This window comes from Mollisia scopiformis, assembly GCF_001500285.1.
Source record: "Mollisia scopiformis unplaced genomic scaffold LY89scaffold_4, whole genome shotgun sequence".
Taxonomy (NCBI): domain Eukaryota; kingdom Fungi; phylum Ascomycota; class Leotiomycetes; order Helotiales; family Mollisiaceae; genus Mollisia; species Mollisia scopiformis.
The window spans coordinates 1,582,828-1,610,030 of record NW_017263584.1 but is presented as its reverse complement, the minus strand read 5'-3'; the positions used below and the strand labels follow the sequence as shown (position 1 = coordinate 1,610,030).

Genomic DNA, 27,203 nt, shown 5'->3' with positions numbered 1-27,203 from the left:
CAAAATTTTTTCCACCTCGCACCCATCTCCTTTCCCACAAACCTTTCCTCTCCATCCATCAAGCTTTCGCACAACCACTTCTGTACCAACAGTTCCCCAACTTCTTTGTACACCAATACTTGCGCAATTGAGCTTTCCCAATTCTTGTACCTTCCCCTAGCACTACTTCCAAGATGTGTGAACCCGGTCATGAGTCCTTCGAGCTACCGTTGACCGATGAAGAGTACCGAGAAAAGCTTGCACAGTTCAAGGCAGTAAGTGTCTTATGTTCCCGCGCGTCTTTCCGCACCGACTAACTCGTCAGATGGCTCTAGAGCAAGGAGATCAAGAGACGTTGGACTACCTCGCCAATTTTGTCACTGTAAGCTTCTTGCTCTCCCCCAGATTCCGCTCATATGCTGACTTTCAAGCCTATTCCATCTCCCGCGCTCTGGAGTCGCCGTCCGGATTTCAATGAACTCTTCGGAGATACTGTAGGTTTTCTGTTCTCGAATACTGCTTTGCGCATGCTGACTTTCAAGCCTCTTCCATCTGCCGCTCTCCGTGGCAATCTCAGTGCTGAGGAAATCAATGCACTCTTTGGAGATTTTGTAAATCTTCTACTCTCGAATGCTGCTTTTTGCATGCTGACTTTCAAGCCTGCCCCATCTCCTATGAATGCCACCTTCGATCAAGAGATGAAGAACACTGAAGCCACCTCCACCACTCCCGCTCCAGCTGAAGAACCCACCAATGCCCCCGAATCCTCGACCTCCGGAGCAGAGCCAGGAGACCACCCCTCCAAAGGTCGCTTCAAGCCCGCATTGACGATCAAAGTGGGCAAGGATGGTAACTTCGTCACTGAACCCATTCCGGGTGTCTATACCAACCAGCCTCTTACCTCCGACCGTGATTTCTTTGCAGACAGGTCCAACGACGTCCTGTCCCCGAATGAGATCCAAAAACGCCTTAATCTTCTCTACGCTATGCTTCCTGTGAGTTATCTCTCAGCGTTCACCTGAGAAACATGCTGATTTTCTAGTCCACCGACACTCCTCGTACCGCTGCATTCAAGGAGCAAGAGCTTCTTAAACAAGTCCAAAACTTCGGCAAGCGCGAAGCTACAAGCCGCGGCAATGGTGGTTCTGGTGCTGGTGGTATCCCACAAATCGATGGTCCTATCTCTCCTCCCGAGAAGCAAAAGAAGAACAAACAGAAGGATGAGGAATCTCGTGGCCGAGGCAAGACTCCAGTTGAGGACTCCACCAATGGTAACGGTCGTTTCCAGATGATTGGTAACTTGCCTTTCCCATGCAAACCATCGCCACCTACGGTCAATAAGTCTGAAATCGGAACTTCTGCCACAGTCAGTGAAGCTAAGACTACTTCTACGACTACCGTCCAAGCTCGTGGCGGGGCGGCAACACCTGTCAATACCATCACTGCTGCTCAACAACCAGTTACTCCCCCACAACGCGCTGGCCCGTCTGCACAATCCGCTCTTTACAAGAGTCCTTATGGAAGCCCGCCATCTGGTGGTAACTACCGTATCCAGACTACTACTAGGGATGTCAATGATCGTGTTGTAACCATTTCTCAGCTGCGTGGTGGTCAACAACCAGGTGGTGTTCTGGCTATTGCTAACATGGATGGCTCGCAATCAGGTGGTCCTCCTCCAGTCTATGTCCATGCTGGCAATCGTCCTCAGCAAGGTGGTGGTGCTACTCCTTCCCCTGAAATGGGTAGCTATCCCGATCCTCAACAACAAGGCCCAGTTAATCCATATCCAAACATCGGTCGCCCTAGCCCCCAACAACGTCGTGTAATGTCTTCTCCTAGCATGAACGGCTATCCTAGTCCTCAGCAAGGTCGCGTTATGGCTGCTCCTAACAGGAATGGCTATCCTGGTACTCAAATGTTCGGTGCTCCTCAAGTCTCTGGCAACGCTTTGTATGGTGCTCCTCAAGTTTCTGGTCACGCTTGGTATGGTGCTGGACAAGGTGGTCCTGTCCTTCCTCCTCAATTGGGCTATCCTCAACCTACTTTGGGTGATCCATTCAACGCTTCCGGTAGCTTTCAACAAATTGGTGGTGCTACATTGCCAACAGCTGGTCAATATCAAGGCACTGATTCTGATGAAGAGACTCGCCGAAAGAACACAGAAGAGGCCCGAGCCTTCCTTCGAAACCGAAGAAAGCAGCTAGGTCAACCAGAGCCAGTCCCATATGACGCTTCGGCTTCGGCTTCGCGAGCTGAAGAGTATGTCGCCATGGTCAAGGAGTTAGGCATTGAACCTGGTTCCGATCAAGCTAAGGCAATGGTCAACACCATGAAGGGCTGGGTTGCAGAGAAAGTCTACATCGACCCCAAGAAGCTTAAATCCGCCGCCAAGATGATGGACGAGCTGAACAACTCCCCCTCCCACCTCCGCGCTCGCGCCGACTGTCTCATATTCCAGCAGCTCGTCCGCGACGGCAAGAAAGCAGAAGCCGACCAGCACCTCGAGGACATGGTCGCCAAGCTGCACGGCCCGGACGCCATGGCCATCTACATGGAGCACGCGCGCATGGGCACGCTCGCACGCCAACAACTTGGCCCCGACTACCAGCACGCCGAGGACGTCATGTTCCCCTTTATCCCCACCAAGGGTTTCTGCCCCGTTGACCCCAACGACAAGTCTGAGGAGGCCGAAGCTGCTCGCCAGGCTTGGCACGAGGACTGGAAGGAGAATTGGTCCAAGATCGAGGCTCAGGAGCTCGTTATGCGCAAGGCTGCTTTCGCTTACTCGCAAGCTACGGAAATCCATTCCGATCCTCGAGATATCCATATCCCAAAGGCTCCTGATATGCCTGTGCACCTTCGCGGAAACTTCCCTGATCCTGAGAGTAAGGGCAAGAGTGCAAAGGGAAAGAGAAAGTCGTCAGTTGATAGTTCTCAGGGTGGTTCTCCGGTCAAGAAGGCTAGGGCTCCTTCTCGAAAGAGAGTTGTCAGTGCCGCTGTTACACCTGCACCTGCTCCGGCTGCTCCTGCCCCCGTTGGCTTGGAAGGAAGTATTATGCAACTTACCAATGCCGTTGAGCATATGTCAGCTAGATTGATGATCATGGAGGGTGAAGTTGCGTTGATGAAGGCTAATAAGTAAAGGAGAGAGGATTGAGAGCGTATGTCAGCTAGATTGATGATTGTTGAAGGGACAGTTGCGGTGATGAAGACTGATAAGTAAGGAAGACGTGAAAAATCATTGAGCGTAACGTAGTAATTGGAGAGGAATAAAGTAACAAATTCATGAGAAACTCAGATCCCCAATCTCATGATTTACGTGTCGTACTACATAATCCACACTTTTACTCATAAACCCCATACCTTCCAGTCCATCATCTATCCCCTCCTCCCAAACGAGCTCTTCTTCCCCCTCAAACCCACTCTAGTCTCTCACCACCTTCACACCTCTTAGCGCCTCTATTACTCTACCCCTATTTCAAACCAACACTGCCAAGCTCTACAAAAACATAAAAAAGCAACTACTCCCCATCAACTTCAGAAAACCCAAGGCTAACTAATATCCTATCAACATAGGTTATAGCTTCCAGGTAGCATTATAGCCCTTTTTTACATCTATTTCCGCCACAAACATGTCCTATCCTCTCTTCACATAGTTGACTCGCTTCCAGACTTCCTTCCCAGCATAGTTGCGTACTTATTCAAAGACAGCCCCCCTCCAACAAAAACTTGCGAGGAATCAAGCTTTCTTTCCCCCTTGTTTTTGGCGGAGAAAGCGATTCTCGCTCCAGGAGATTCAGGGGTAAGAGCCTCTTCCTTTCTTACCAATTGCGTAAGCAACTTGACTGCTCCCCGGAAGTGGCTTCGGATAAGAACCCCGGGAGACTTTAATTGTTGAGGATGATGAAGACATGGATTTTTGTATCAAGCACGTTTCTGGATGGAGATCAGAAATAGTTTCAAGTCGTTGGGAAGAGCAAGGGGGGTGAACGATGGACTAGAAGCTCTGGGCTTCATGTGTGGATCATGGAGCAGTGAGCCATGGAATCATAAGGTGAAGCATAGTAATAAAGCACTCACGACTTTGGTCTTTTCACATCATAACCCAAAATACATGGAGTGTATCTCAATCCCAAGAAAACATTGCCGAATACCAGAAAAAAAGACATGAATAAAGTGGATTTATCTACTTCATATTAGAGACCTCATGTACAGACGGTACTGGAGAAGAGTGGCTAAGTCACCCTCGCTTATTTAATGGGCAAGCGAGGTAGACGGGGGAAATTTGTACATTACTAGCACTTTCACAGCGCTTTCAAGGCACATTAAAAGTCCTTCAAGGTGCGACGTGCAATAAACACAACCAGCTGTGAGTTGTGTACGGCCGCCTTTGTTCGTTGTTGGTTCTTAGCACCTTCTCAGCACTTTCTCAGCACTTCTCGGGTACTTGCTAAGCACTTGCTGAGCACTTTCATTGCGACGTGCAACAAAACAACAATACTTACGTGAAATATACTTCCTTTAAACCCCTAATCTTTACGGGCAGAAGGAAGCAGATGAAAATGTAAAGAGAAGCACTACAACCAGACGCTCCTCAAAACCTCACACCATGATGAACGCGAGACTGGCATATAAATCTTTAGCATTTCATATCATCTCATCATAGCCATCGTCCCTACGACTCATAAAATCGCAACAGTATAAAAACTCCATCTAATGCAACCCCAAACACCACCCATATGAATAAGACAACGCTAATTAGAAAAACACCGACCTCTTCTTCTGCATCTTCTTCCCCCCCAACCCAAAGAACCCACTCGAGCTCGCCGTCCCATTCCCCGGCGCCTGCAGATACGGCGACGAATTCTGCGCCGGCCTCTGCAACCACGTATTAACCGACGGTCCCGGTCCCGATGGCGTGCTCTGCGGCCTCATCACAGGAGGAGGCTGCGAATGCGGCGCGCTTTGCCATTGCGGCATTCCTTGCTGTTGAGGTCTCTGCGGCAGTGATGGAGAGAAGGAGACGCTAGGTCCAGCAGCGGCGGCGGCGGGGACACCGTACTGCTTTCTCAGCCGTTCGGTCTCCCGTTCGGTCTCTTTGTCGACTTCCGCTTGGCGTTTGCGGGCCTCCTTTTCTTCTTGTTCCAGCATTTTCCTGATGCGTTTTTCCTCTGCGCGTTCGGCTTTCTCGCGGGCTTTGTCTTCGGCTTCGACTACCTTTTTCAGTCGCTCGGTCTCGGCGTCGATTTCCCACTGCGTGCGAGGATCTGCGGCGGGGGGTCTGGATATTGACTGTTGAGCATGTCTTGGGGGTTGCTGAGGAGGGATTTGGGAGGCTGGTACGGCTGTCCTGGGAGGTAGGACCGCTCCGGACATGACGGGTGGTGTAGCTGGTTTTCCAGCTATGACTGGACCGCTGTTCTTTCGCTTCGTGTTCACAGGAGGGGCATTCACGCCAGGAGCTCCAATGTTGAATAGCTCTCTGCTTGCGTTAAAGTATATGTCTTTGATAACCGCAGCACCCAGTATCAACACAACCTCTAATCCCTTTGTATCTTCGACCTCCACTCGATGCATATTCGGTTGGTAGACCGTAAGATTGCTGTTCTTGTACATAGCAACCACGATATCAGGATCCTTGTTCTTCTTCCCATCCGTCGATTTCCCATACAGGAAACATGATATATCCTTCGACAATTTCCCGTCTCTCTTCCACTTGAAGCTAATCTTCGGTGTGATGTCTGAGGCGGCGGGGTCACTTTGACTTCGGTCAAGTGCAGAGGCGGACGGTGTTCGAAAGCTGGTCTGTGGCATCTCAAACTCCCAATGTGCTGGAGTGAACGTTGTCCCTGGAATCTGCCTAACCATCACTTGCTGATCTGGATTATACAGCTGAACAGCAAACTGGTTCGGGACGATCGGTACGGGTGGTGGAGGTATGCCATTCTGAGCTCGGATCTCTGCTGCTGAGAGTGTTGGAGCCTGCCATTCTGGATGCACCAGAACTTCTGCGTACAGCACTTCTGGGTTGTAAGAGTCGTAGAGAGCTACTGCATAGCAGTTTTTGGAACCTGGGAGCTTTGGATCTGGACGCCGAAGCGTGTATTCAGGCTGAAGTTCAGAACCGTGCTCGCTCAGGAAGATGGTGCTGGAGAGAGGGTTGTCGGAAGAAGGCTTCAGGTAGAACGTTGGTAAGTTCTCGTCCAACATCTTGGCTTGTGGCTGCAGTAGCACCAAGGTTTGTTTCGAGTATCACGAACGGGAGGCTGTCGGAGGACAAGCTTGATTTCGTCAAGTCGGGGATGAATTCGTGCAATAATTGTTAAAGTCGAAGATCATGATCGACATAGCAAGATGAAGAAGGTTTGCTTGGCAATGATTGCGCAGTTCGCGGGGCTGGCGAGTCAAGAATGCGTAGTGAATGAGGCTGAGTTTATGTCTTTGTACGGACGTACTTGAGCTTCGGTCTAAATTTAGACCGTTCGCATCGGCCGCATGAGGTTCCAAATGGTTCACGTGTCTGGAATCAAGCCCAAGGCTTTCTTTGGCAATGATCTCATGAATATGAGAATTGAGGCGAGAGTTTGCTATGGAAGCTTTATTCAAGCTCATTTCTTTAGACTTGCGGTGTTGAGTTGTCTGCCAATATCTGTTCTCGACTGAACCACTCTTAAAGCATGAATCACTCTTCCCACCTCAACATCTCGAGTCAAAATAGAAACTCACGCAACGAATGATTCACGCTTGAAAATCAGATAGCAGCTCAAGACTTTGATTATTCAGTCTTATGGTAAAATATCTTCTGATCTTCCGATCCCTCCTATTCATCTGGACATTAAAATAATTTCAATCATCCAACTCTTCCACCACAACTCCACGCTATGCCGAATATTTTCAGTCTACCAGGCACCAGGCCCGCGACCCCAAGATTTTTGATATATACACAGAACCGAGATTCCACCCTGTAAAAATAAAAAAGAATGGTTCTCGTGAGAAAGTCTCCTAATTAACACCACCAACTTTCCTGTCCAAGATCGAACTTGGCACTCGAGAGCCTCGCGAGATTTCTATCTCTTCGCCTGGATGCTGGCGGAATGCTGGGTCCTCACTCGCTTTCCGTTGGTGATCAACTCCTACTCCGATTTGGAGGGGTGCTGGGATCAGAGGCGCTGGAATTGAAGGCATTGCCGGGACATCCTGTTGACGCTCTACCCGTCCAGCTTGCTGAGCTACCCATGAGTTGACGGTTCTGAATCTTGGTGCCGATTCGATGGAAGCGGTCGTGTATACGGTATCTCTGTCACCATATGCTGGAGCTCTGGATCCTCGGTTGGATGTCATCCATGAGAACCTTCCTGCTCCGGGCGCCTTCGATTGACGGTAGCTCTGTCGTCCTCCTCCAACTACTGTTGATTCAGGAATGATGAGACCGTCGCCGAAACCAGAAGATAGCGATGAAAGATAGCTGAGATGATTGGGTTCTCTCTGATTTGGATCATATGCGTCCTGTGTCTGGACAGTCCTCATCGTGTTCATTGTTAGGAAAGTATTTTGTGTGCCTGTGTTGTTGTAATTTGAACTTGGCTGAGAAACGAAGGTGCTCTGTGAATTTTGTGTGCCGGGTTGGCGAGAAAGGGGAGTAGGCTGAGCAGCAACACCGTAAAAGTTCTCTGTTGCTGAGAGAGCGGCAGGTTGTGGAGCTGGTGAAGTTCCGAAGGGTGCAGGGTTGTCTAATAGAGCTTCACGGACTATGTCTTGACGTCCAGAATCTGATCGTGCCAACGCATTAGCAGAAGAAGCTGGGTTTGCCATTGGTGGCATAGCCGTTGGTGTGTAGAAAGCGTCAAATTGTTGCTGAGCAGGAATGGTCTTTTCAGGTGGATATACTTCGCCAGAGTACTTTGGAGGAGGTTCTGACATGTAGTCTGTCTCCTCTTTTCTCCAGCCATACCATCCACGAGCACCACCTTTGCCAAACTTGCGATTGCGAAAGAATGCGAGAAGATCTATCTTTCGTACTCGAGTCAGGAAGTAAATTCCTGCTACGACAATAATGAAGGCACCTGAAAAAGTTAGTCATGTGGATTTTGCATTGAACGAGGAAAGTACTACCTATGGCACCAGCAGCAATCAGAAGATGTTGAGCTAGCGGTGACAAATCACCAGGACCATGTTTGGCTTTCGAAGAAGGATGATGATTGTTGTTGTCATTGTTGTTAATGCCTGAGGGATTTGCCGACGACGTAGAAGATGCCAATGCGGACTCTGGAACGAGGAACATTGATGATGTAGTTGTAGCGGTAATCGTCTTGGGAATTCTGCTTGGGGGAAAGTCGGGATCATCTGAAAGGCCTTTTCGAGGTTGGCTTGAAGAGTCCGGAGGGTTGCTAAACGCAGAGGCACTCAATGTGGGGAATGGTGTAGTAGATGGGGTAATAGGGAAGAATGTCGAAACGAGAGTCTAGTCGAGTTAGTTTATGGGAACATTATCTCACACGAGAAGAATCCTACATTGGATGACGAGGTTGCTGCTATTGCAGGAGCAGTGGTCGTCGAGATCAAAACAACAGTTGTGGGAGTAGTTGAAACAATGGTTGGTGGTGGCGACGGTTCGTTTGCTGCTGCCGGAGGACTACTGTTGTGCTTCTGGTTGTCGCTTCCTCCGCCGTTCTTTTCATTGTTGTTGTTGTTCTTCCCATCTCCACCATTGCCATTCGAATCTGGTCCTCCACCGTTGCCATTCCCATTCCCACCACCTCCCCCTCCATTCCCGCTGTTTCCCCCACCGCCTCCTCCTCCGCCACCATTATCATCACCGTTTCCGTCCCCTCTCTTTCCTTCACCTCCCTTGCCACCAGCTCCGTTTCCTCCATCCCTCCGCCTTAACGATGCCGCATGCCTCAAATCGTCTCGCCTTCTCAATTCTTCTAATGTGTCCTGCCGTAATTGATCCATTGGTGCCATCGTCGTATTCATCCTCTGCCCAGGCGCTCAATGGCCCTTGTTGTCGTCCGCCAAAATGTGAGAGGTGTCCAGCATATGATGGAATCTTCAAAAGATAGACCAGCTGTTAGAACGTAATGATTGCAAATCTCTACCACTTCGAGCAAAACCCAGCACAAGAATAAAAAAATCACGAGCCAGTCGTGGTGAGGAAGAGAGATGGAAGAAGATCCAAGAGCAGGAGAGGGAGAAGAATGTATCAGATTCGACGATCGGCAACGGTCATCAAGACGCCACAGCCAGGTGTACACCAGGAGTCGGCATAAAGAGGGAAGCGAGGGTCTATGAAGAAAGACGAGGGGAGGAGAAAGCGGGTCTCAGGGCCAGCCTCAGAGTGCGAGTTCGGTGGACGACGCACGGAGGGGGGGCTTTCTGGTTCGTGCCATCGTGGACCTGGGACTGGAATTCTTAGCACATGAAAGTCACGACACGCAGGATTGGTACATGCAACACCCCCGAATAAGCTTCCCCTAAAGCTGGACTCGCTTATTGCGTTACAGTATGACAAGCTGCGACTGCAGTGATCTGAGGCCTCGCACCATGTGCAGGGCAGAGCAGCCGCAGAACCAGGGACTTTGCCAATGAGAAGCGGCGTCATGATGGAACGAATCTTGCGGGTCGATCATCAGGCAGGATCAAGCATTGTGAAGACTAGGTAGGTGGTGCAGTCCAGGATCTCTGCAGAGTCGCAAGGGCGGTGGAGGTGCAAAGCCTCGAAGGTTGCCAAGAGAGGGAGTTGTCAGGCTCTGGATGCGCTGGTTTGGCTGGTTTGGGTGTGGAACTCAATCGTGCTGTGGTCGATGGTGGTGCTGTACTTCGTAGTGGGTGGATGCAGGCATAGTGATGCAGTAGGGCCTGGCGAGACAGGCGTTGTGTTTCGGGGGCGGATGCCCCTGTTTCAGAATGCTGTCTGTGCAATGCTCTCTGCCAGAGACACCCAGAAGACACCCAGAGACACCAGATCTCACACAACTTTGTTCGGCAGCGGATAAAGATGCGCAGCGACTGATATGCGTGCTTCTGGAATGCCAGCATGCCAGCTGCTGCTGCGGCGAATGAAGCGCGGCCGTTTTGCTGGGAGGACTGGAAACCACCGCACGCTGAGAGCAGGTCGTAACGGCGCACTTCACGCCACAATAACATCAAAACGTCGTCCCGTGTGGTTTTCAGAGAAATCATGCAAACGGTCTCATTAATGTCTTCATGCGAAACTCGTGGTCGGAGAAATAAGATGCACGCGAGATAAGCTGCTCGAAGCTGTTTTGTTCTTACTTCAAAAAGCGACGAGAGATGAAGGACTTGGCTGTGCATCCTGAGCCTTTCGTACAGTAAGGTTATCTTCTCGAAAGTTATGAAAAGGAACCCGAGCATATGCAGATGCGAACTGTAATTCTTACCATGCTTCCAAATCATGTGGTACAACATCATAGTGGACTCATGGAGAGCTTATACCGAGAAAGCTTATACATAAACAATCGCCCAATGTTGTGAACCCCTTCGCGATGTTTTCTGCTCAAGCTGCGAGACGGCATGACTCGACCCGTACTTGCAGATCAGATCACGAAGAGGCATGAAGGAGCCGAGTTCATATGAATGAAAGCATATATATAAACGGTCCCTCTGAATCGGGTGCAAGCGCTATGAGCAGGAAATACTGTGTAGATTCCAATGGCATCGCACAGATGCCCGACTATGAGTCGTACAATGCTTCAGAGTATCGAAGACTCCTGATCATGTGAGACAGGAAGTAGGAGGATATTGACTTCCGAGAGAACGACGAGCATATTTTGTGAGATGCCGAACGTCTGCATAGGCGGAAATGAACGATCCGCCGTTCCTTCCAGTGCATACACACAATGATTCCATCTGTACCATGATTGAGGAGGATGTTCCTCCGAAGATGCCAACTTGACACACACACACCTCGCGATTGCAGATGCTTCACTTGGAAGCCGGGCAATAATGAAAACACAATATATGTGAGAGTAGGTAGGTTTCGAGGATCTCGGGTTGTTAAGCATGAAAATCTCCGAGTCGAAACGTGCGATAAAGTCAATTCTGTGAACAGCGCAAGCACGTTCGATGAGAGTAAGTTGAGAGTGTGAACGAAGAAGGAAGTACTGGTGATGATTGAATGTCCTAAGCTAATTCAAGCCACGATTTCAGCTTATCATCAAGCCTTATCGCGATGCAGCATCCCCATTCTTCAAACAGCACAGCTTCATTGCTGGAGGTGAAGAGGATTTGACTTGATACTTGGCTTACAAAAACCTTACCATCAACCTGTCACTCCACCATTACAGACTCCATCAGATCAAAATGCCAATACATGTCCTCCCTCTGACAGAACCCGACATCCCAGGCGCCGTAACCGCCATCCAGGAAGCATTTGCAGAGGACCCATACAACCAATGGGTCTACAACGATCGAAGCAAGGTGAGATCCATGATCCATCAATTATCTCGCACATAGCAGATCTCGCAACCCACATGCCATCCGATCAGAAAGAATCATCGCATCCATCATCTCAAGATGAAAAAAGAATGTGGAGAGAAGGCATATCTTGGCGCTTCGCGTCAAATGGTCTCGCATAAACATTCTTGTTTCAACCTCATGGATTTGAACTCAAGGCGCTCTTGACGAGTACCAAGGCAGATTCGAGCTGGATCAGGTGATGCTTACGAATGTGTTTCTCTGATTCTTCTTGTTGAGTGGCCTGCTCGTTTCAACCTACTCCTCCACGTCAAGTCAGCCTCGATTGAGGCAGAGCTGCTTGCCGATCACATGAGGACACGCCTCTCTTCTCCCCCTATTCCTTCTCTGCCTTGATTTCTGCACGTCTCGAAAGCTTCCAGTGCTTGGCTGACGATCCCACGTAAAGCTTAACCTCAATCGAAACCGTGTTTCTCTCGGCATACGATGCCACTGGGGGATACGCAATGCTCTCTTCTACGTAGCCAAAGACTCTGATGATCCAGATGGCAATGTTTTGGGCATTGCGATGTGGATGCCTCCGCGGCCTGCTGAGCTGAAAGAGACGTGGGGAGAATGGATTGAAGGGTGGAGATTGTGGGGTTCTCAGGTGGTTATGAATTTATGGTATGGGAGAGGAGGGTTGAATGTTAAGGTGAGTGACTTTAGCGAGGTTGAGGCATTTTGTTTCACTGGGTTGGGGTGAAACATTCGATGGAGAGGAGATGTGACGATGGAATTTTCTTCACGGTTCGGGCCTATTGTCGCTGGATGAGATCAAGTGATCTGACTTCAAACTTGTTCATCGGGAAATGGGAGCGGTGGTCAGACTTTGTTCGTGGTTCATACTGTTCCAAGATCGATGCAAGACAGCTGTCATTTTGTCTATGCGTGCTGTAATGGCGCCGTTGTTCTCTGACGCTCTGTACTTCGTCTTCATCTGATATATTTTCACTGAGTTTTGAAAATTGGCTCATGCTTCAGAATACCCCGAGACAGAACAAGCTGACCATTCTTTGGACAGAGGTATTACATTTGGAAAACCAAGCAAGCAGAAGCCCAATCTGAGATCTGGACTGATCCCAAAGGCTACTATTTTCTCAATATCATGGTTGTGTCGCCTTCCCATCAAGGGAAAGGTATCGGCAAGTTGCTTGCCAGAGAGGTCACCAAGAAAGCAGATGCCGAAGGAAGGAAATGCTACTTGGAGTCGAGTCGAGATTTGCCGAACATGAAAATTTACGAGGCTATGGGGTTTCATTTTGTGAAAGATATGGATTGTGATGATGAGGGAGAGGTGTGTAAGCTATTCTGCATGGTCAGAGATCCTCAGAAATTACCCTGAAGATATTAAGAATGGGGGAATGTCGGTATTTCTTCATTTTGGTCGATTCTTGGTAACGAGGGGATGAGCTGGCTTCACTCTCCCCAAAAACTTGAGGACCATAAGTTGGAGAGTTCAAATATTCTGATATGGTATTTCTCTCCCTCGTCAGCTTGCATTTTCAGGCAGCCAAGCTTGGCAAACTTATTCTTTAGTCCAAGTTGTGATTTGCCCAAATTATCAACTTACCTAAGCAATTGTCTATCCCATCTTACATAAGTTTCTCTCACGACCGTGTAATAGTATCTTGTCTCTACTTGTCTTCAACATAAGCGTGTTCATATCATGTCATATAAAAAACTCCTCTCATTCCATTCTACATTTCCTTCTCCCATGTCCTCGTCCGGTTTCCCAACATGGCACCAACCTTCTCCAAACCCCAAGCATCACCCAAAGACCACAGCCTCACAAACCTCAGAACCACCCTAACAGTCCTCACAATCCTCCACCACACCTCAATCCCCTACGGTGGTCTCGGCTCATGGCCATACATCTCTCCCCACTACCCATCCGCGTCCTCACCAACCCTCGTGGCATTCAACGCCACCAACCAAACTTTCTTCATGGGCACATTTTTCTACCTCTCTGGTCTCCTGACCTTCCAAAGTCTGCAAAAGAAAGCACCTTCAGAGTTCTTGTCCGGGAGATGGTGGAGGTTAGGCGTTCCTTGTGCTGCGTATTCTCTGCTCGCACCACCTGCTCAGACATTACTCGTAAGTGTCTGTCGTGGAAGACAACTTTCTGGCACCCAGATCCAGGATACATTCATTAGACATGTCAAAAGTCCAAGAAGTGTCAGAGGTCCACTATGGTTCAACTCTTTACTTTTGGTCTTTGACTCCATACACGCTCTCTTCAAGCCACAATTCCAAAAACTCGATTTTCATTGGGACTTTCAACAAGCCATGACGCTAGACATCCTAGCCAACTTCTTGATCAGAATCCCGTTTCCGTTGGGGAGAGATTACACGCCCTTAAACCTCGAGCTAGGATATCTGCCTCAATATATAGCATCCTATGTCCTTGGTGCTCGCTCATCCAGGACGTCTACTCATAGTGCCACCGAATCTCAACGGGAATGGCTCTTGGCAGCTTCTGTTACATCTGGTCTCAGTCTGATCGGCTTGCTGTGTCTCTATCCCCACGATTATAAATTCGAGGATATACACGGTGGGATGAACCTCGTGGCAGCTTCATATGCGGTCTGGAATGAGACGACGGGGTATTTGATCGGTACTTACCTATTGGATCTATTCAAGCGCAAGGAAATTTTACGAAGACAATGGGGAAATGTGGGCAGATATCAATATGCAGCCTTCTTAGTACATCCTGTTCTTCTAGTCGGTATCCAAGCCTGGTTCGACGACTGGAAAGTCAGCGGCGTGATCAAGACTTTCGTTATTGGCGGTATCGGAGTTCTAGGAAGTTGGGGTCTAGGTTCTCTTTTCACAAAGCTTGATATCCTAGCTATCCTCTAACCACCAAAATCGCAAACAATCTCCACCACTCATCACCACACCATCACCCCCTCCGATTTCCCACCCCCCTCACGCTATCATTCAACCTCAAATTCCCCTTGACATAAAGACACCCACCCCCCTCCGCCATTCCACACGTGCCTACCACCACTTCATCCACAGTCTTCAGAGTCTTACAATTCCTGTGATCGATCCAGCCCAGTATATCATCGACATCTAGCGCTTCTCGGACTTGTTCGAGGTGTGGGCATGCTCGCTCTTCTTTTTGGCGGAAGGGGGGGCAGAGAGTTACGCGGGAAAGACGGCAGGGGCAGTGGGTGAAGGTTGAGAGGGTTTGGGTGCACATTCTTTTCTATTGATGCAGAGACTGGGATTGGTGAGGAGAAGGAGATAGATGGGTGGTGGTGGAGGATATAAGGAGTTTTTATTGATTGAGTAGTGAGTAAGTTATTCCTAGCAACGCCATCTCCAAACTCAACGAAAGCAAATTTGATTGAGTAGCGAGCGAGTGATTCCCAGCAACAATAACACCAAAGCCATCCTAATGATTCACATCTCCATCATTCATTCCTGCATCTCGTCAACTCCATTCATGAACTTTCGTACAAACAAACGTCATACCTTCATCTCCCAATGTCCCGCCTTTGCACCAACCCATCCTTATTTCTTATTCTCCTTTCCGGCACCACTTCCCTTCGTCGGATCATAATAAGCGCAATACTTATAATCCGGAGCCTTCTCGCCATGTTCCTTGGCATACGCTGCGACGTAGATGAAAGCGGGACAATGTGCGACTTTTGCGCATTCTGCGCTGTCCGCGCTGTCTGCACTCTTTGCGCTCGAAGTATCGTTTTTAATTTCTTCGCACATGTTGATCTCTTTGTTTCTTTCTTGCTCGATTTTCAAATTTCAAGTTGAGAAATTCTTTGTCGGTATTTTCGTAGATGACGTGACTTCATGCTCATGACTTGAAGTTGAAGAAAGGAAAGGGCTTCCTTCCACATTGGGGACGAGTCACGCCAGTGTGAATACCCAGATGATTCATAGAAAGTACTCATACGATACGAATCCATACTCATCCATTTATTTACAAAAACAATAATCCTTCACGCACGTCTAATTCCCCGTCGTTTCCTCCCCACCCACCGAAAAATATAGCTAGTCTTTCACAGATACTCATTCCCTCTCTTTCCCTATCCTCATCCGAGCCTCTCGGAGACCAACAACTAGCCATACAATTCCCTTGCTTCCACTCTACACTTTTCGTGTAATCCACACACATCTCAAAACCTTGCTCTGGACAGCGCGGACAGCGTTGGATGCTGAAATCTATGCATGAACAGGTTTTATGTTTTGTTTTGTGGAGGACGCACATTTCGTGAGTGAAGAGTTAGTGAGTGACTGAGGGGTTGTGGGTAATACAATGATGAAACAAAGTATGCTAAATGACGAAGAGTGAACGCAAAAAATAAATACAGCACTTGATGATTGTATAAACACATTATCAACTAATCAATACAATAACAAAAGAAGAATCACCCCAATCACAAACAAGCGAGTCCTGTCCCTTCCTCGCTTAACCCCCTCCCAAACACGTCCCCAAGATCCGAGCAAGCAACGAAAGACTTCACAGCTTCAAGAGTCGGTGTTTTGCTACATATGTACCGTCTCGCGTTGGTCACTGAGGGACTGCCCCCAGAATGGAGTATGTAGATAAAGTTAATTACTCGAGCCAGGCGATGTTTACACGTCTCTCACCAGAACCATACAACTTGACCTGGATTATCTAAGACCAGCTTACCACCGACCTTGTGCTCCGTTAAACACAACAACTTAGACATAAGCCAGCAACCTCAGCATCGAAGGTAAAAAAAACTTCAGATTATCTACTCATAAATCCATTCATCTCAACAACGCAACACATCTCCTCCTCCCCCAGTCTCAAGGAGCGATCAACCCCCCCTTCCCGGGCTTCCCACACCACAGCTTGAGATCATAAACCCACTTCTCCCCCACCACATCTTCCTTCTCCTTGGGAATAAAATAGAACTCCTGTCCGTGGGCTATATAAGTGACCGTTCGCGCGCCTACGTTTGCGTGGGCTTTGTACCCTTCTATTCCCCTTGTTAGCATTTATTATTTCTTACTAAAAGATGGAAAAAAGGAACGGAAGAGAAAGAGGAGGAAAGGGGAGGAGAAGGAGGAAGGAAAGGAAGAAGGGAAGACAAACGCAAACACTCAAACTCCCACGGCAGAAACCCCGCCTCCTTCTCGTTGGCCGGGACATCAAGTCCCTTCTTCTGCCCGTACGTCCTATACCTTCCTTTCAACTCCTCCTCATCTAGCATTTTCATTCCCTACCACCATCCACTAGTTAGCCCTCTTCTCCCTTTCCCTTCCTCTTCCCCCCTTCCCCCCTTCCCCTCTCCCCTCCCCCTCCCTAATCCCACACTCCTTCTCCCCCAAGTTCAAAAAAAAAAAACATACCTTAACCTCCCCCAGCTCACCCCTAATCCCCTTCAACTCCGTCAAGCTAACATAATGCCCATTGCTCCTCTTCCCCTTCTTCCCCATCGCCCTAACCTCACTCTTCTGCGCCTTGACAGCAATCTGCAACGCCCTGTGCTCCGCGTACGTAGTGCTGATCCAACAGGTCGTGATGCGGTTGTCGGAGATGGAGGCTTCGAACGGGAGGGTGGGGTTGAAGGGGAAGGTGGCTTTGTAGTGCATGCATGCGTTTGTTGTTGTTAGACAGAAGAGAAGCAGGGATAGGATGGTGTGGGTGAGGGTGTGCATTTTGGATAGAAGTGAAGTGAAATAGATAGATAGATGGGGAATTTTTTTTTGGATTTAGATAAGAAGGAGATAGGTGAGGTTATGTTGAGTTCTTTTGGTGTGAAGAATGGATGTCGGGATGGTATGGATGTTCATAGCTCGGCAAGCTTCATTCCACATTCCAATAGGAATGACGATGATCTAGGTCATCTTTGATCGCACGTGCGAATTGTTGAATCATTTATAAAGTCATGGACATGAACATAAGCTTCGCATTGAATAAAGTCAAAAAATAATACTAGCAAACATACCTGACCATCAACTCACCTGGCTTACAAATTGAGGTCTGACAATATCAATAAAAACAACGAATCAAGTACACAAATAATCACATCACTATGAATCAATTACAAGACACTATGGTTTGGTCGCCGAAACGAAATGGCATTTCTGATTTATGCAAAGAAAATAGTTGACTATCGTTGATAAACATCCACCAAGTCCTGCGATAAGTGCCTGGCTTCATGAAAAATCGAATCGCTGGTGAGTTAATGAAGCAGAAAACATTGTTATGAATTCCACTTCCGCTTCGCACAGCTCGATAGACAGTCAATGGCAAGAGTCCTCAGAAGAGGAGCCCAATGCCTGTCAGTGTAGCGCGCGTGGGGAAAAGTATCTGGAAGAAGCTCAAAATCTGTCGCTTCAAGAGGGTGCTGCCAATCAAACACAATAGGTATGAAGATGTTTTCTTTATGAAATGAAAGCATCATAACTTTCGAAAAGCAAACGCTCGCTCATACCAAGAGACGGGTAAAGGAGTTGTCTCTTTCATCAATGATCATCGCTGACGAAAACTCCGTGGGCTACCGTAGACAAAGAGGGTGTAGAGAATCGTTCGTATCTTCTGGTATGCAAGTCGTAAATGAGAGGCCGTGACTAGGGTCGAAAATCGAATGTGGAAGCAAAGAGATTCGTGACGGTCGTTGACGGTTGGTCCTGACTAGACTAGATGTAGAACATCGAGTCTTTCAGATTGTCGGGGATCTTGATGTCAAGATTGGTTTGAGTGGTGGCGCCGCTAGCAACACTTGGGGTAGCTGAAGTGTCATTAGGGTCGAATTGGTCAGACAAGTAACATCTCAACCGAGTGCAAAGGAGATCAGCATAGTATGCCGGAGGACACAAGCTGACAGCCTTTGTGGCACGACCGAAGAGATGGCACATATTGTGAGTTAATTCCTCCAAAGCATCAGCAGGGTTTTGATGAGGTGGTTTGACTCTTCGGCTCCGGAAGATCTCGTCAAGGATGACATAGTAGTGCGCAGTGCGAGCAGTACCTTGCAGGCATGCATGAGGTTGGAGGAAGAAGTCCCAATTGCGCACCTCGGTCACTCCACGATCGACAACAGTGCCTGGTTCACAGTTGGATGATCGGTCTGCATTAGCCTCGGTGGTGGGATAGAAACGGGTATGATGACGCTTTCCACAGACGATGATGGATATCTTCGGGAAACCTTGCTTTGTGGCATCCGCAGGATACTTTTGCCGACATGCGTTGCGGATCAAGGGAAGCTCTTGATCTAAGAGATGTTGGTACTGTCCGTCAGAAACACCGTCTCGATAGATCAAGATGGCCTTTGGCAGATTGCCATTATTGTGCTTCTGCCATAAAGCAAGACGAGACATCATCATGCCTTCAAGAGCGGAAACCATCTCCTTTCGGCTTTCCTGAATGTTGAAGTCACAAGGCCATTGGCCAAGGAACTTATCGACGCTGGCTACAATCCCAGCAACACTCGGTGCGCTCTCCTTCGATCCAGGAGAAGGGTGGGTTACATCAATACCAACGACCATGGTCTCGCCTTCGCCAATGACGCCCATCTTGTCTTTAGCCAAGACTTGATTGATGCCGCCAGCCTTAAGATTGAATTTGAGGGAGACATTTCCGAAGTACTGGTCTTGGCGTTGATCCTTCATAAGCTTCTGACCAACGACGCAGACGGTATGGATTCCAGCTCTGGTATCCGCCACAGTCTTGATGCTGTTGTAGATGGCAACATCGTTGTAGGGAAGGACGCAGAGCACAAATCGAGGCTTTGGTCCCTTCTGAGCAAGGTGCATTTGTCGGAAAATTTGATTGATGGTGGCATCATTGCGAGCCTCTTCACCATCAAAGAGTGGAATGGTTGGAGGAGGCGGTGTCTGGATGAGACCTCCAGCGTTGATTCCAGATTTTGTCAAGAAAGCCTGGAAGTTCAGGACGGTGCGGTTGAGATCAGCTTCATTGAATCGATCGTAACCTCTGTTCGACGTGAAGTATATGTAGGTCCAGGGGCCGAGATTGCTGCCGAGGTGAAACTTGATATTTGCCATGTTCCAGGAACCAAATCGAGGAGACAATGTCATCTCCTTGTTCTGTGGCGACTTGTACAGGATTTGAGGAGAAGCCAACACTCGAGCTGCAACTGTCAACAGAGTGGCGGCAACGACCAAGCCCATCTTGGACTACGGTTATTAGCAAGACGTCCTAGGGACTAAGGAGAAGTACTTACTGCCATAGAGTCGGCAGAGCGATTGAGACCCAACACCTCTCTGCCATCACCAATGATAGAGTTCGCATTTTCCCATGGCTTGCGGCATGCGAACAAGATCATGTTGGCAGTCTGGTCGGGGCTCAGTCTGCGCTTGATTGTTTGTCCGGGAAGTACCACACAGACTTCAGCAGGAAGGTAACTCGGGTTCTCTCGATTTCCAACGTTGACAACTGGATGACGTTCATCCAATCGAATTGCCGGATATCCTGAAAGGATGTTAGCTTATGGTACAATATATGAAGGTTGAACTCACTTCTATTGAAGTAGTCAAACACGCTGATGTACGTGTTTGATGGAAGAGCCTGTCCAGACGATCTTGGAGACTTCTTGCCCTTACCGACAGGCTTGGCAGCAGGTGGGGGTGCATCGAGCCAGAATTTGACGTTCTTGGGCCCCGCGCCCTGGGATTGAACTTGTGGAGGGTGTGCCAACGTTCGACCGTCCTGAGGGTGAGCGAGGCCGGAAATTGTCTTGATTTTGGGGATATCTGCATTGGTCTTCTTGTTCTTTTTGGGCGGGATATGGGTGACGCGAACACGAACAAGCTTCATCTTCTTATTCAATGTGATCTTGTTCCCGGTGCCCAACTTGGGAAACAGAAGACTGAGCAAGCCAGGCTCAATGAACACGCCATGAGTGACGTTGACATTAAGGAGAAGACCTCCGGTAGCAGGGCGAACACTCTGAAAGTAGCCACGAAGTGATTCCAGTCCACCGCCCAGTACTTTAATGTTGTTGGCGTTGCTTTGAGCCCTATCCAAACTGAAATGTCGGTTTTGGCCAATGGAAACGACACCATTATGGGATTGGGGATGATGGCCCAGAACAGCGTTCAAGACCTGGATGATCTCGGCCTTTTGATCGTAACCAGGGCCAGGTTCGACAGACGCAAGATGGTTGACGAGGTTGGAGACTGAAAACGAGAGAGGAGTCACCAGTCGAACGGAGTAAGTGGTGAATCTCTCCAGAGGTTCGTCCTCCCCCTCCGCCATATAACGGATCTGAGTGGTAAAATCTGGTGGAATGTTCAATGGTCTGGTAGAGACAATGAACGACTTCCACTCAGTCGCAATGGTCTCTCCAGCGAACTCGGGCATCTCAAGAAGGAGATGAATCACTCGGCTCAACTTCTTTCCTTTGGCCTCTGGACTGATTTCGATGTTATATCTAGTCAGGAACAGGTCTTTAGGACAGTTGACTTTGAAGTAATTGGCGTAGACTAGTAACTTCTTCCCAAGCGTGCCATGGCCTGGACGCTGGGGCATTTGGGTACCGGTTGACAGGTTGGCGATAGCCCCGATGCCTCTGGACTTGGCCATAAAGCCATCCTCAATGGTAGCAAGAGCGGCATCATGATTTGGGTATCCGGCAGGAGCGTTCGGATCTCTGTCCCTGTGTTAGATAAATTATATAATCAGAATGTTTGATGCCTACCTGAACACTCGTATTTCAGATCCAGCACCACCTCCGCGAGGAGCACCACCACCGCGTCCTCCTCGAAATCCTCCTCCGCGGTCACCGCCGCCACCACGGTAACCACCACCTCCTCGATCCCCGCCTCCACGACCAAAGCCGCCACGTCCACGACCAGACATCTCGATGTCTCAATGTCTGTTGATGTGATATGTATTGGATTTGAGGGTAACGGTTCGCGTGTCCGACCCGCAGTCACTCGTTTTCGAAACGAGAGCGGTTGTACTGTCGAGAGACAATGACGCCAAATGCGGTAATTCGTTTACTTGTGGATGGGATGAAATCTGAGCGATGGTGAATAATTAGCATTTGAAAGATCGGCGAAAGCAAATCAACAAAGGTGATATGAAGTAATCGACAACAACGAGATGAAGATGACAGACGCTAAAGGAGTGCAAGTGCTAAAGGCGATGGGTTGTAATTATGCTGAAGACAAGGAACACTTACCAGAGGTTGTCTGCAGAAGCAAATGCCAAGAGATTGCTGTTCAGGTATTGTCTGTGCCAGAATCAGAATGCTGGAAAGGCAAAAGCGTTGAAAGTGGATGAAAGAATGTAGATGGAAGGTTGTAGGAGGAAGGGATAAGATGTAGGGGAAGGGAGATATTTTATATCGAGTGGGAATCTTGAGCGAATCGAGGTGAAGGTAGAAGGAGAAGAAATAACCTTCAGTCGTCTGGGTAAATATAGAGATGGCGTGTTTCCTTCTCAGCAGGAACTACCCCAGATTGTGTGTAGTTGAAAAAGGAAGGAAGGGAAAGGCGGGCGGGGAAGGCTCAGGGCCGGCCCGTCACGACTTGTCGGCGGAAGAAAATTGTTGATACGTACCAACTTCCGAGATCGGGCCTCTGCAGCTCTGCAGTTTCTGGACAAAGGAGATCATGCGAGCAATCCAGAGAACTGTGCCCCTCTGAAAGCGAAGTGAAGTGAGTGGTGTATCTCTCTTAGAAGGGGAAGTGAAACGCGCGCGGATCAGTGACTTGGATAGATGGCAAACAACCTCATGAAAGCGAATAGACTCACCCAGAGTAATGTTCTGGCTACAGAAGATGTCGATGCTGATGCGTTTGTTGCAACTTGTAATGAGGCTCCAGCCTTGTTGCGAAAGGTGGTGCAAATTGTTGCGGGGTGGAGAGACAGTCTCAGAAGAGACGAAAGATGACGACGGCAAAAGAAAAGGGAAATGAGTGCACGCTGATTGACGGATAGATGGGCAGTAGTCGAAGCGAAGTACTGTAAAGAAGTGAACGAGACTGCGACTGCGACGACGAGAATTGGGGGAAAGAGGAGCTCTCAAAGCGGTGTGAAAGTCAAAAGGCAGGTTTGGTGTGATCTTCCCACAGGACCAGGGTGGGTCGGAAGGCTTTCCGGTGATACTAGCTGCTGGGCGAGCAATTCCTCTTCTTTTTCAGCTTATGCCCAGCAAAAGAAAGGGAGGAATTAAGACTCTCGATATGGCGCGCGGGTTATTGCATGAGACTCTAGAGAAAAATGACAGAGATTGCTTTGATACTTTTTTTTTGTTTTTTGTGCGAGAAATTGTTTGGGAATTTCTGTTTGTTGTTGCAACTTGCATATGCAGATGACGCTGGATGCCTGCCGGAGCGCTCAATGAGCCCCGCTTGGGCTGGGGGCTGCGCGTTGAATGGCACGTCTTCACGTGGCTCCTCATCAAGATCCCAGTCCAGTCCAGTCCAGTCCAGTCCAGTCCTGGTGGAATCCTTGGAATCCTTGGAATCCCAGCCATCTTGTTTGATCTGCCACTCACGTCCTTCAATTCTGGCAATTCCCTCAATTGGCCGGGAAGTGGCACTCGGTGGCCGCTTCGGGATGCTGCCGGCAAGCCTGCTCGCAATTGCTTCCCGAAGTGATATGTGATACTTGTACTAGAGTACTGTACGGTAACTTGAACACGAGTCTGGGAGGCGCAGGAAAATGGTAAGATTACAGCGGCACCACCATATTTCTGCTGTCCTCGGCATCCATCTTCTCACTCGACTCGAAGTGACAGAAAACATAGAATTCTTGCCCGAAACAATTGGGGAGATTGTAAGGACCGCTTCCGACTTACTGCATTCTTTTGGAGTTACGATTCTCTTCCACAGCCTTCATCTACGATCGTGGCTCAAGATAAATAAATGCCTGATCCATGGCAATGGTCCCGTTGCAGGCTTTGGATCGTCCCAAAGCGTTACACAGAATGCGTTGCTTCGCTGCTGCCTGAGCATCACACCATCTCTTATCCAGTCTGCCAATATTCAGGCGGCCTCTGTATCTTTTGAGCATCCGTTTGCTGCTGTGCGATGCCGACCGCCATCGAAGAATGCTCGGGTAAGTGCTCCAGCGCCGCCAGCACATCAGGCTCGACTTTCGGAGTCATCATTGATTGTCCTAGTCCATTTCGGACTTCTTCTTGCGTTCTATCGTCCCTTCCGCACATGTCACGATCTTGAGCAGATCACCCTCACATGGACAGCATTGGGACAAGTAAGAAAGTCAATACGTACCTCGTTGTAAGAAAGATCGGGGTTCGGTGCACCTTCGAGCCCGCACATTTTCCATTTGCAAGTCCGCAAGCACGGGAAATCCTTGGCTTGGCCACAGCAGCCAATCAAATGCGTCGGCATCCTCAAACAACCCTGCATGACTTTGAAAACCACAATCGTGACCAGCTCTCATATAAAAATCAAAAATTTCCAATCTGCAGCTTCTTACAAATCAAACCTCTCTTTCTTCAGATCATTAGGCGCCTAGTTGCGTTTGTATATATGACAACTGACCAGTCTTTCCGCGGCAATCTGTACAAATAATCATCATGGTGCAGGAAGAGGGGCGAGGGTCGAAAGCCACTTCGGCAAGTGAGACAACCTTCGAAGAACCCAAAGACATGGACATGGAGACAAGCAAACGAGAAGATGGGTCCAAGACGGATCTAGAAGAAACCAAGGACGATGAGATTGTGGCGGAGAAGCCAGCTGAAGGAGAGGTGGATAATGAGGACGGTGTCGAGTACCCGCATGGTGTCAAATTATGGGTTATTCTTTCTGCCCTCTGTTTAGCTGTCTTTTTGGTAGCTCTTGATCAAACGGTAGGGCTCCAATTCATTATTTCCCGCCCTTTTGGGTGGAAGAGAGCATCTCACATCAATCTAAGTCCTCAGCTGATTCCACTTCTAGATTATCTCTACAGCAATTCCCAAAATCACAGACAAATTCAACAGTATCCAAGACATAGGTTTGCGCTTCAAAGCCTCCAAAAGGCATAAGTCATTAACCTCCAACCAGGCTGGTATGGCAGTTCATATCTCCTCACCACAACAGCTCTCCAACCCACCTTTGGACGCATCTACACAATCTTCAGCGTAAGTTCTCAATAACACCTCGCTTACTCTGAACCCAAAATGACCTTGATACAGATCAAAAGCACCTTCATCGTAGCCATTGCACTTTTCGAATTAGGGTCCGTCATCCTATCACTATCCTCCATCCATCACTGACAAACATCAGATCCCTCGTCTGCGCAACCGCGCCAACAAGCAAAGCTCTAATTGTAGGACGAGCTATTGCTGGTCTTGGATCAGGAGGTCTCTTCTCTGGTGCGGTTGTCATTCTCGCCTATTGTTGTAAGTTGACCCACATTTCCTCGCTTGATTTATTGCCCCTTTCTTTACTGTGATCTTTGGATATTGATATCAACAGTACCGCTTCGAAAAAGACCAGCGGCGTTTGGTCTCATTGGTGGCATGTGGGGTATTGCGTCGGTAGCTGGACCTCTTTTGGGAGGAGTTTTCACGTCAGTCTCGTCTCGACTACTTCCCTATCAACACACGTTCTGACTTGAATTGCAGTGATAAGGTCTCTTGGCGTTGGTGCTTCTACATCAAGTAACCCTCCCTTCCTCTAATTCCAGCCCTCCGCCAACTTAACTCTCAGCCTCCCAATCGGCGCCATAGCCATTGTAGTAATCCTCCTCGTTCTCAAAATCGACCGAGACAACAACCCAGACAAGCTCTCTTACGTCCAGAGAATCCTCAAGCTAGACCTCATCGGCGCTGCCCTAATCATCCCTACCGTTATCATGCTGCTGTTAGCTCTACAGTGGGGAGGATCGACCTATCCTTGGAAAGATTCGAGGATTATTGGGTTGTTCTGTGGATTTGGGGGGATGTTGATCATTTTTGTTTATTCGCAGTTGAGGTTGGGAGATAAAGCTACGTTGCCTCCTAGGTTGTTTAAGGATCGGAATGTGAGTTTGACTCCTTTTTATTACCGAGAATTGTTCACAGCCCCTCACTGCTCGTGCTAGATTCAATATTTTCAAGATCACAAGCTGTGGATGATGTGGAACTTTCACGTCTCTGAATAGCACTCTCCTTAGCTGACACAATAAACAGGTCGTCCTGGCTCTAGCCTTCGGCTTCTTCTTCGGCTCCGCCTTCTTCGCCCTCATCTTCTACCTCGCCATCTATTTCCAATCCGTCAAAGGCTCCTCCGCGACCCACGCCGGCATCCAATTGCTCCCTCTCCTCATAACCACCGTCCTCTCCTCCATCGCCACCGGCGGCCTCATCACCGCCCTCGGCTACTACGTCCCCATCATGCTCGTCTGCATGGTCCTCTTCTCTATCGGCGCAGGCCTCATCACCACCTTCGGCCTCAACACCGGCACCGGCATGTGGTTCGGGTACCAAGTGCTCACAGGCGCTGGCATCGGCGTCGGTTTCCAAGGCGCCATTATCACGGTGCAAACCGTGCTCCCGCTGGTCGACGTCCCGGTCGCCACCGCATGCGTATCCTTCTTCCAATCCCTCGGCGGCGCGCTGTTCATCTCGGTCGCGCAAACGCTGTTCCAGAACGGGCTGCTGTCGGGGATCGAGCGGTACGCGCCGGCGTTGGACGCGCAGGCTTTTCTGCACAGTGGCGCGACGGAGATCAGGACGCTGTTGAAGGAGATGGGGCAGGAGGGGCAGTTGGAGGCGGTGTTGCGGGCGTATGTGGATGGGCTAAGGCATACGTTTTGGATTACGGCGGCGTGTGCTATTGCGGCGTTCTTTTGCGCGTGTGGGTTGGAGTGGAAGAGTGTTAAAAAGGGGCATGGGCAGGAGAGGGGTAAGGAGAAGGGGGTTGTGCCGGTTGTGTAGTGGATTGTGTATATGGAAGAGAGAGATGGAGAGTTGTATATTATTGTTGGTAGTGTATCTCTACTCGATATTTGATTCTAGGTTTATAGTTGATACCATTTAGCGTAGGGTGGTATATAAAAGTACATATATATATATATATATATACATGTATCCACACCCAAATCTCATGTTCTACAGCAAATTTAGGAATAGAAGGAAGCCATCACGTGTTGCCTATCGCCCCCCTTGGCCCAATTTCAAATTTCTCTACACCACCATAATCACATCAACCACAATCATCTTCCCTTCCTTCCTCCCACATCATCATCACCACCCCAAAAGCTCCCTGTCAGGAAATTAGTTATTCCACCCCACCACCTCCCCACCTCCTCCCGATTGGCGGCAAATCTCGCCCCCGTCCCCCGCCTCCGCACCCATTTCTCCACGTTCTCTCCCCTCTCCACACCATACCCAATCTATCCTAGCCTGGCCCAGTACCTGCATGTCAATCTTTGACATCCAACCACGAGCATCCGCGCGGTTGAATATGGCATCAAGCTTTCGGCAAGGGCATGGGTATCCAGATCCTTGGGGACTGGAGCAGTTTTTCCGATGCTGGGTGATAAATAAATAGATTCGTTCATGAAGTCATGGATCTCTTTCTCTCTCTCTCTCTCTCTCTCTCTCTCTTTGTTCTGTTTGTTTGCTATCAATTGAGCTCTTTCCAAGATGGCGAGAATAGCTTTCTCCTTCTGCTTTCTGACGCTTTTCTTCAGCGTATTAGTTTCTGCGTGGGATATCGGCAATCAGAATGATCGCCATGGATGTCAAGCATACTCTCGAGATCCCATGCAGGGCTGTGATCAGGAGCGCACTGTGCTTGTGAGTGCCAGCTCGAAGTTTAAGACTGTGCAGTCCGGTGAG

At 48.9% G+C, this 27,203-nt stretch overlaps 10 protein-coding genes across 10 annotated transcripts; 5 read left to right on the top strand and 5 right to left on the bottom strand.

The window, feature by feature from the left end:
• Positions 1-173: 173 nt before the first annotated feature.
• Positions 174-3,187, top strand: LY89DRAFT_778428 (uncharacterized protein; the record flags this gene model as incomplete). The annotated part of the gene is made up of 6 exons (XM_018222208.1): positions 174-254; positions 305-361; positions 411-473; positions 522-590; positions 639-974; positions 1,022-3,187. The coding sequence occupies 6 exons, from the start codon at positions 174-176 to the stop codon at positions 3,119-3,121; spliced, it is 2,706 nt and encodes a 901-aa protein (XP_018076460.1). The 3' UTR covers positions 3,122-3,187.
• A 1,416-nt stretch (positions 3,188-4,603) lies between these two features.
• LY89DRAFT_681430 (uncharacterized protein) lies at positions 4,604-6,411 on the bottom strand. Its single transcript, XM_018214297.1, has one exon. The coding sequence runs from the start codon at positions 6,187-6,189 to the stop codon at positions 4,738-4,740; it is 1,452 nt and encodes a 483-aa protein (XP_018076459.1). The 5' UTR covers positions 6,190-6,411; the 3' UTR covers positions 4,604-4,737.
• Positions 6,412-6,811: 400 nt separating this feature from the next.
• On the bottom strand, positions 6,812-9,294 carry LY89DRAFT_768394 (uncharacterized protein). Its single transcript, XM_018221784.1, has 3 exons — positions 8,491-9,294; positions 8,092-8,440; positions 6,812-8,042 (listed from the first exon to the last, which is right to left on the bottom strand). Exons 1-3 carry the CDS (start codon positions 8,953-8,955, stop codon positions 6,982-6,984), a joined length of 1,875 nt encoding a protein of 624 aa, XP_018076458.1. The 5' UTR covers positions 8,956-9,294; the 3' UTR covers positions 6,812-6,981.
• Positions 9,295-9,633: 339 nt separating this feature from the next.
• On the bottom strand, positions 9,634-10,410 carry LY89DRAFT_665237 (uncharacterized protein; the record flags this gene model as incomplete). The annotated part of the gene is made up of 2 exons (XM_018212829.1): positions 9,634-10,082; positions 10,380-10,410. The coding sequence occupies 2 exons, from the start codon at positions 10,408-10,410 to the stop codon at positions 9,634-9,636; spliced, it is 480 nt and encodes a 159-aa protein (XP_018076457.1).
• Positions 10,411-11,148: 738 nt separating this feature from the next.
• LY89DRAFT_681426 (acyl-CoA N-acyltransferase) lies at positions 11,149-13,036 on the top strand. The gene is made up of 3 exons (XM_018214296.1): positions 11,149-11,418; positions 11,864-12,109; positions 12,479-13,036. The coding sequence occupies exons 1-3, from the start codon at positions 11,302-11,304 to the stop codon at positions 12,797-12,799; spliced, it is 684 nt and encodes a 227-aa protein (XP_018076456.1). The 5' UTR covers positions 11,149-11,301; the 3' UTR covers positions 12,800-13,036.
• A 69-nt stretch (positions 13,037-13,105) lies between these two features.
• LY89DRAFT_681425 (uncharacterized protein) lies at positions 13,106-14,813 on the top strand. Its single transcript, XM_018214295.1, has one exon. The coding sequence runs from the start codon at positions 13,195-13,197 to the stop codon at positions 14,314-14,316; it is 1,122 nt and encodes a 373-aa protein (XP_018076455.1). The 5' UTR covers positions 13,106-13,194; the 3' UTR covers positions 14,317-14,813.
• Positions 14,807-15,319, top strand: LY89DRAFT_394094 (uncharacterized protein). Its single transcript, XM_018207213.1, has one exon. The coding sequence runs from the start codon at positions 14,950-14,952 to the stop codon at positions 15,232-15,234; it is 285 nt and encodes a 94-aa protein (XP_018076454.1). The 5' UTR covers positions 14,807-14,949; the 3' UTR covers positions 15,235-15,319.
• A 938-nt stretch (positions 15,320-16,257) lies between these two features.
• LY89DRAFT_576039 (uncharacterized protein) lies at positions 16,258-17,112 on the bottom strand (the record flags this gene model as incomplete). Its single annotated transcript, XM_018208821.1, has 3 exons — positions 16,258-16,438; positions 16,543-16,583; positions 16,900-17,112. The coding sequence occupies 3 exons, from the start codon at positions 17,110-17,112 to the stop codon at positions 16,258-16,260; spliced, it is 435 nt and encodes a 144-aa protein (XP_018076453.1).
• Positions 17,113-18,096: 984 nt separating this feature from the next.
• On the bottom strand, positions 18,097-20,950 carry LY89DRAFT_694479 (QDE2 protein; the record flags this gene model as incomplete). The annotated part of the gene is made up of 3 exons (XM_018216706.1): positions 18,097-19,596; positions 19,644-19,891; positions 19,939-20,950. 3 exons carry the CDS (start codon positions 20,948-20,950, stop codon positions 18,097-18,099), a joined length of 2,760 nt encoding a protein of 919 aa, XP_018076452.1.
• Positions 20,951-23,972: 3,022 nt separating this feature from the next.
• On the top strand, positions 23,973-27,094 carry LY89DRAFT_694485 (putative MFS toxin efflux pump; the record flags this gene model as incomplete). The annotated part of the gene is made up of 10 exons (XM_018216707.1): positions 23,973-24,245; positions 24,334-24,391; positions 24,442-24,518; positions 24,573-24,616; positions 24,664-24,779; positions 24,856-24,949; positions 25,005-25,040; positions 25,090-25,402; positions 25,551-26,265; positions 27,090-27,094. 10 exons carry the CDS (start codon positions 23,973-23,975, stop codon positions 27,092-27,094), a joined length of 1,731 nt encoding a protein of 576 aa, XP_018076451.1.
• Between the last annotated feature and the right edge of the window lie 109 nt (positions 27,095-27,203).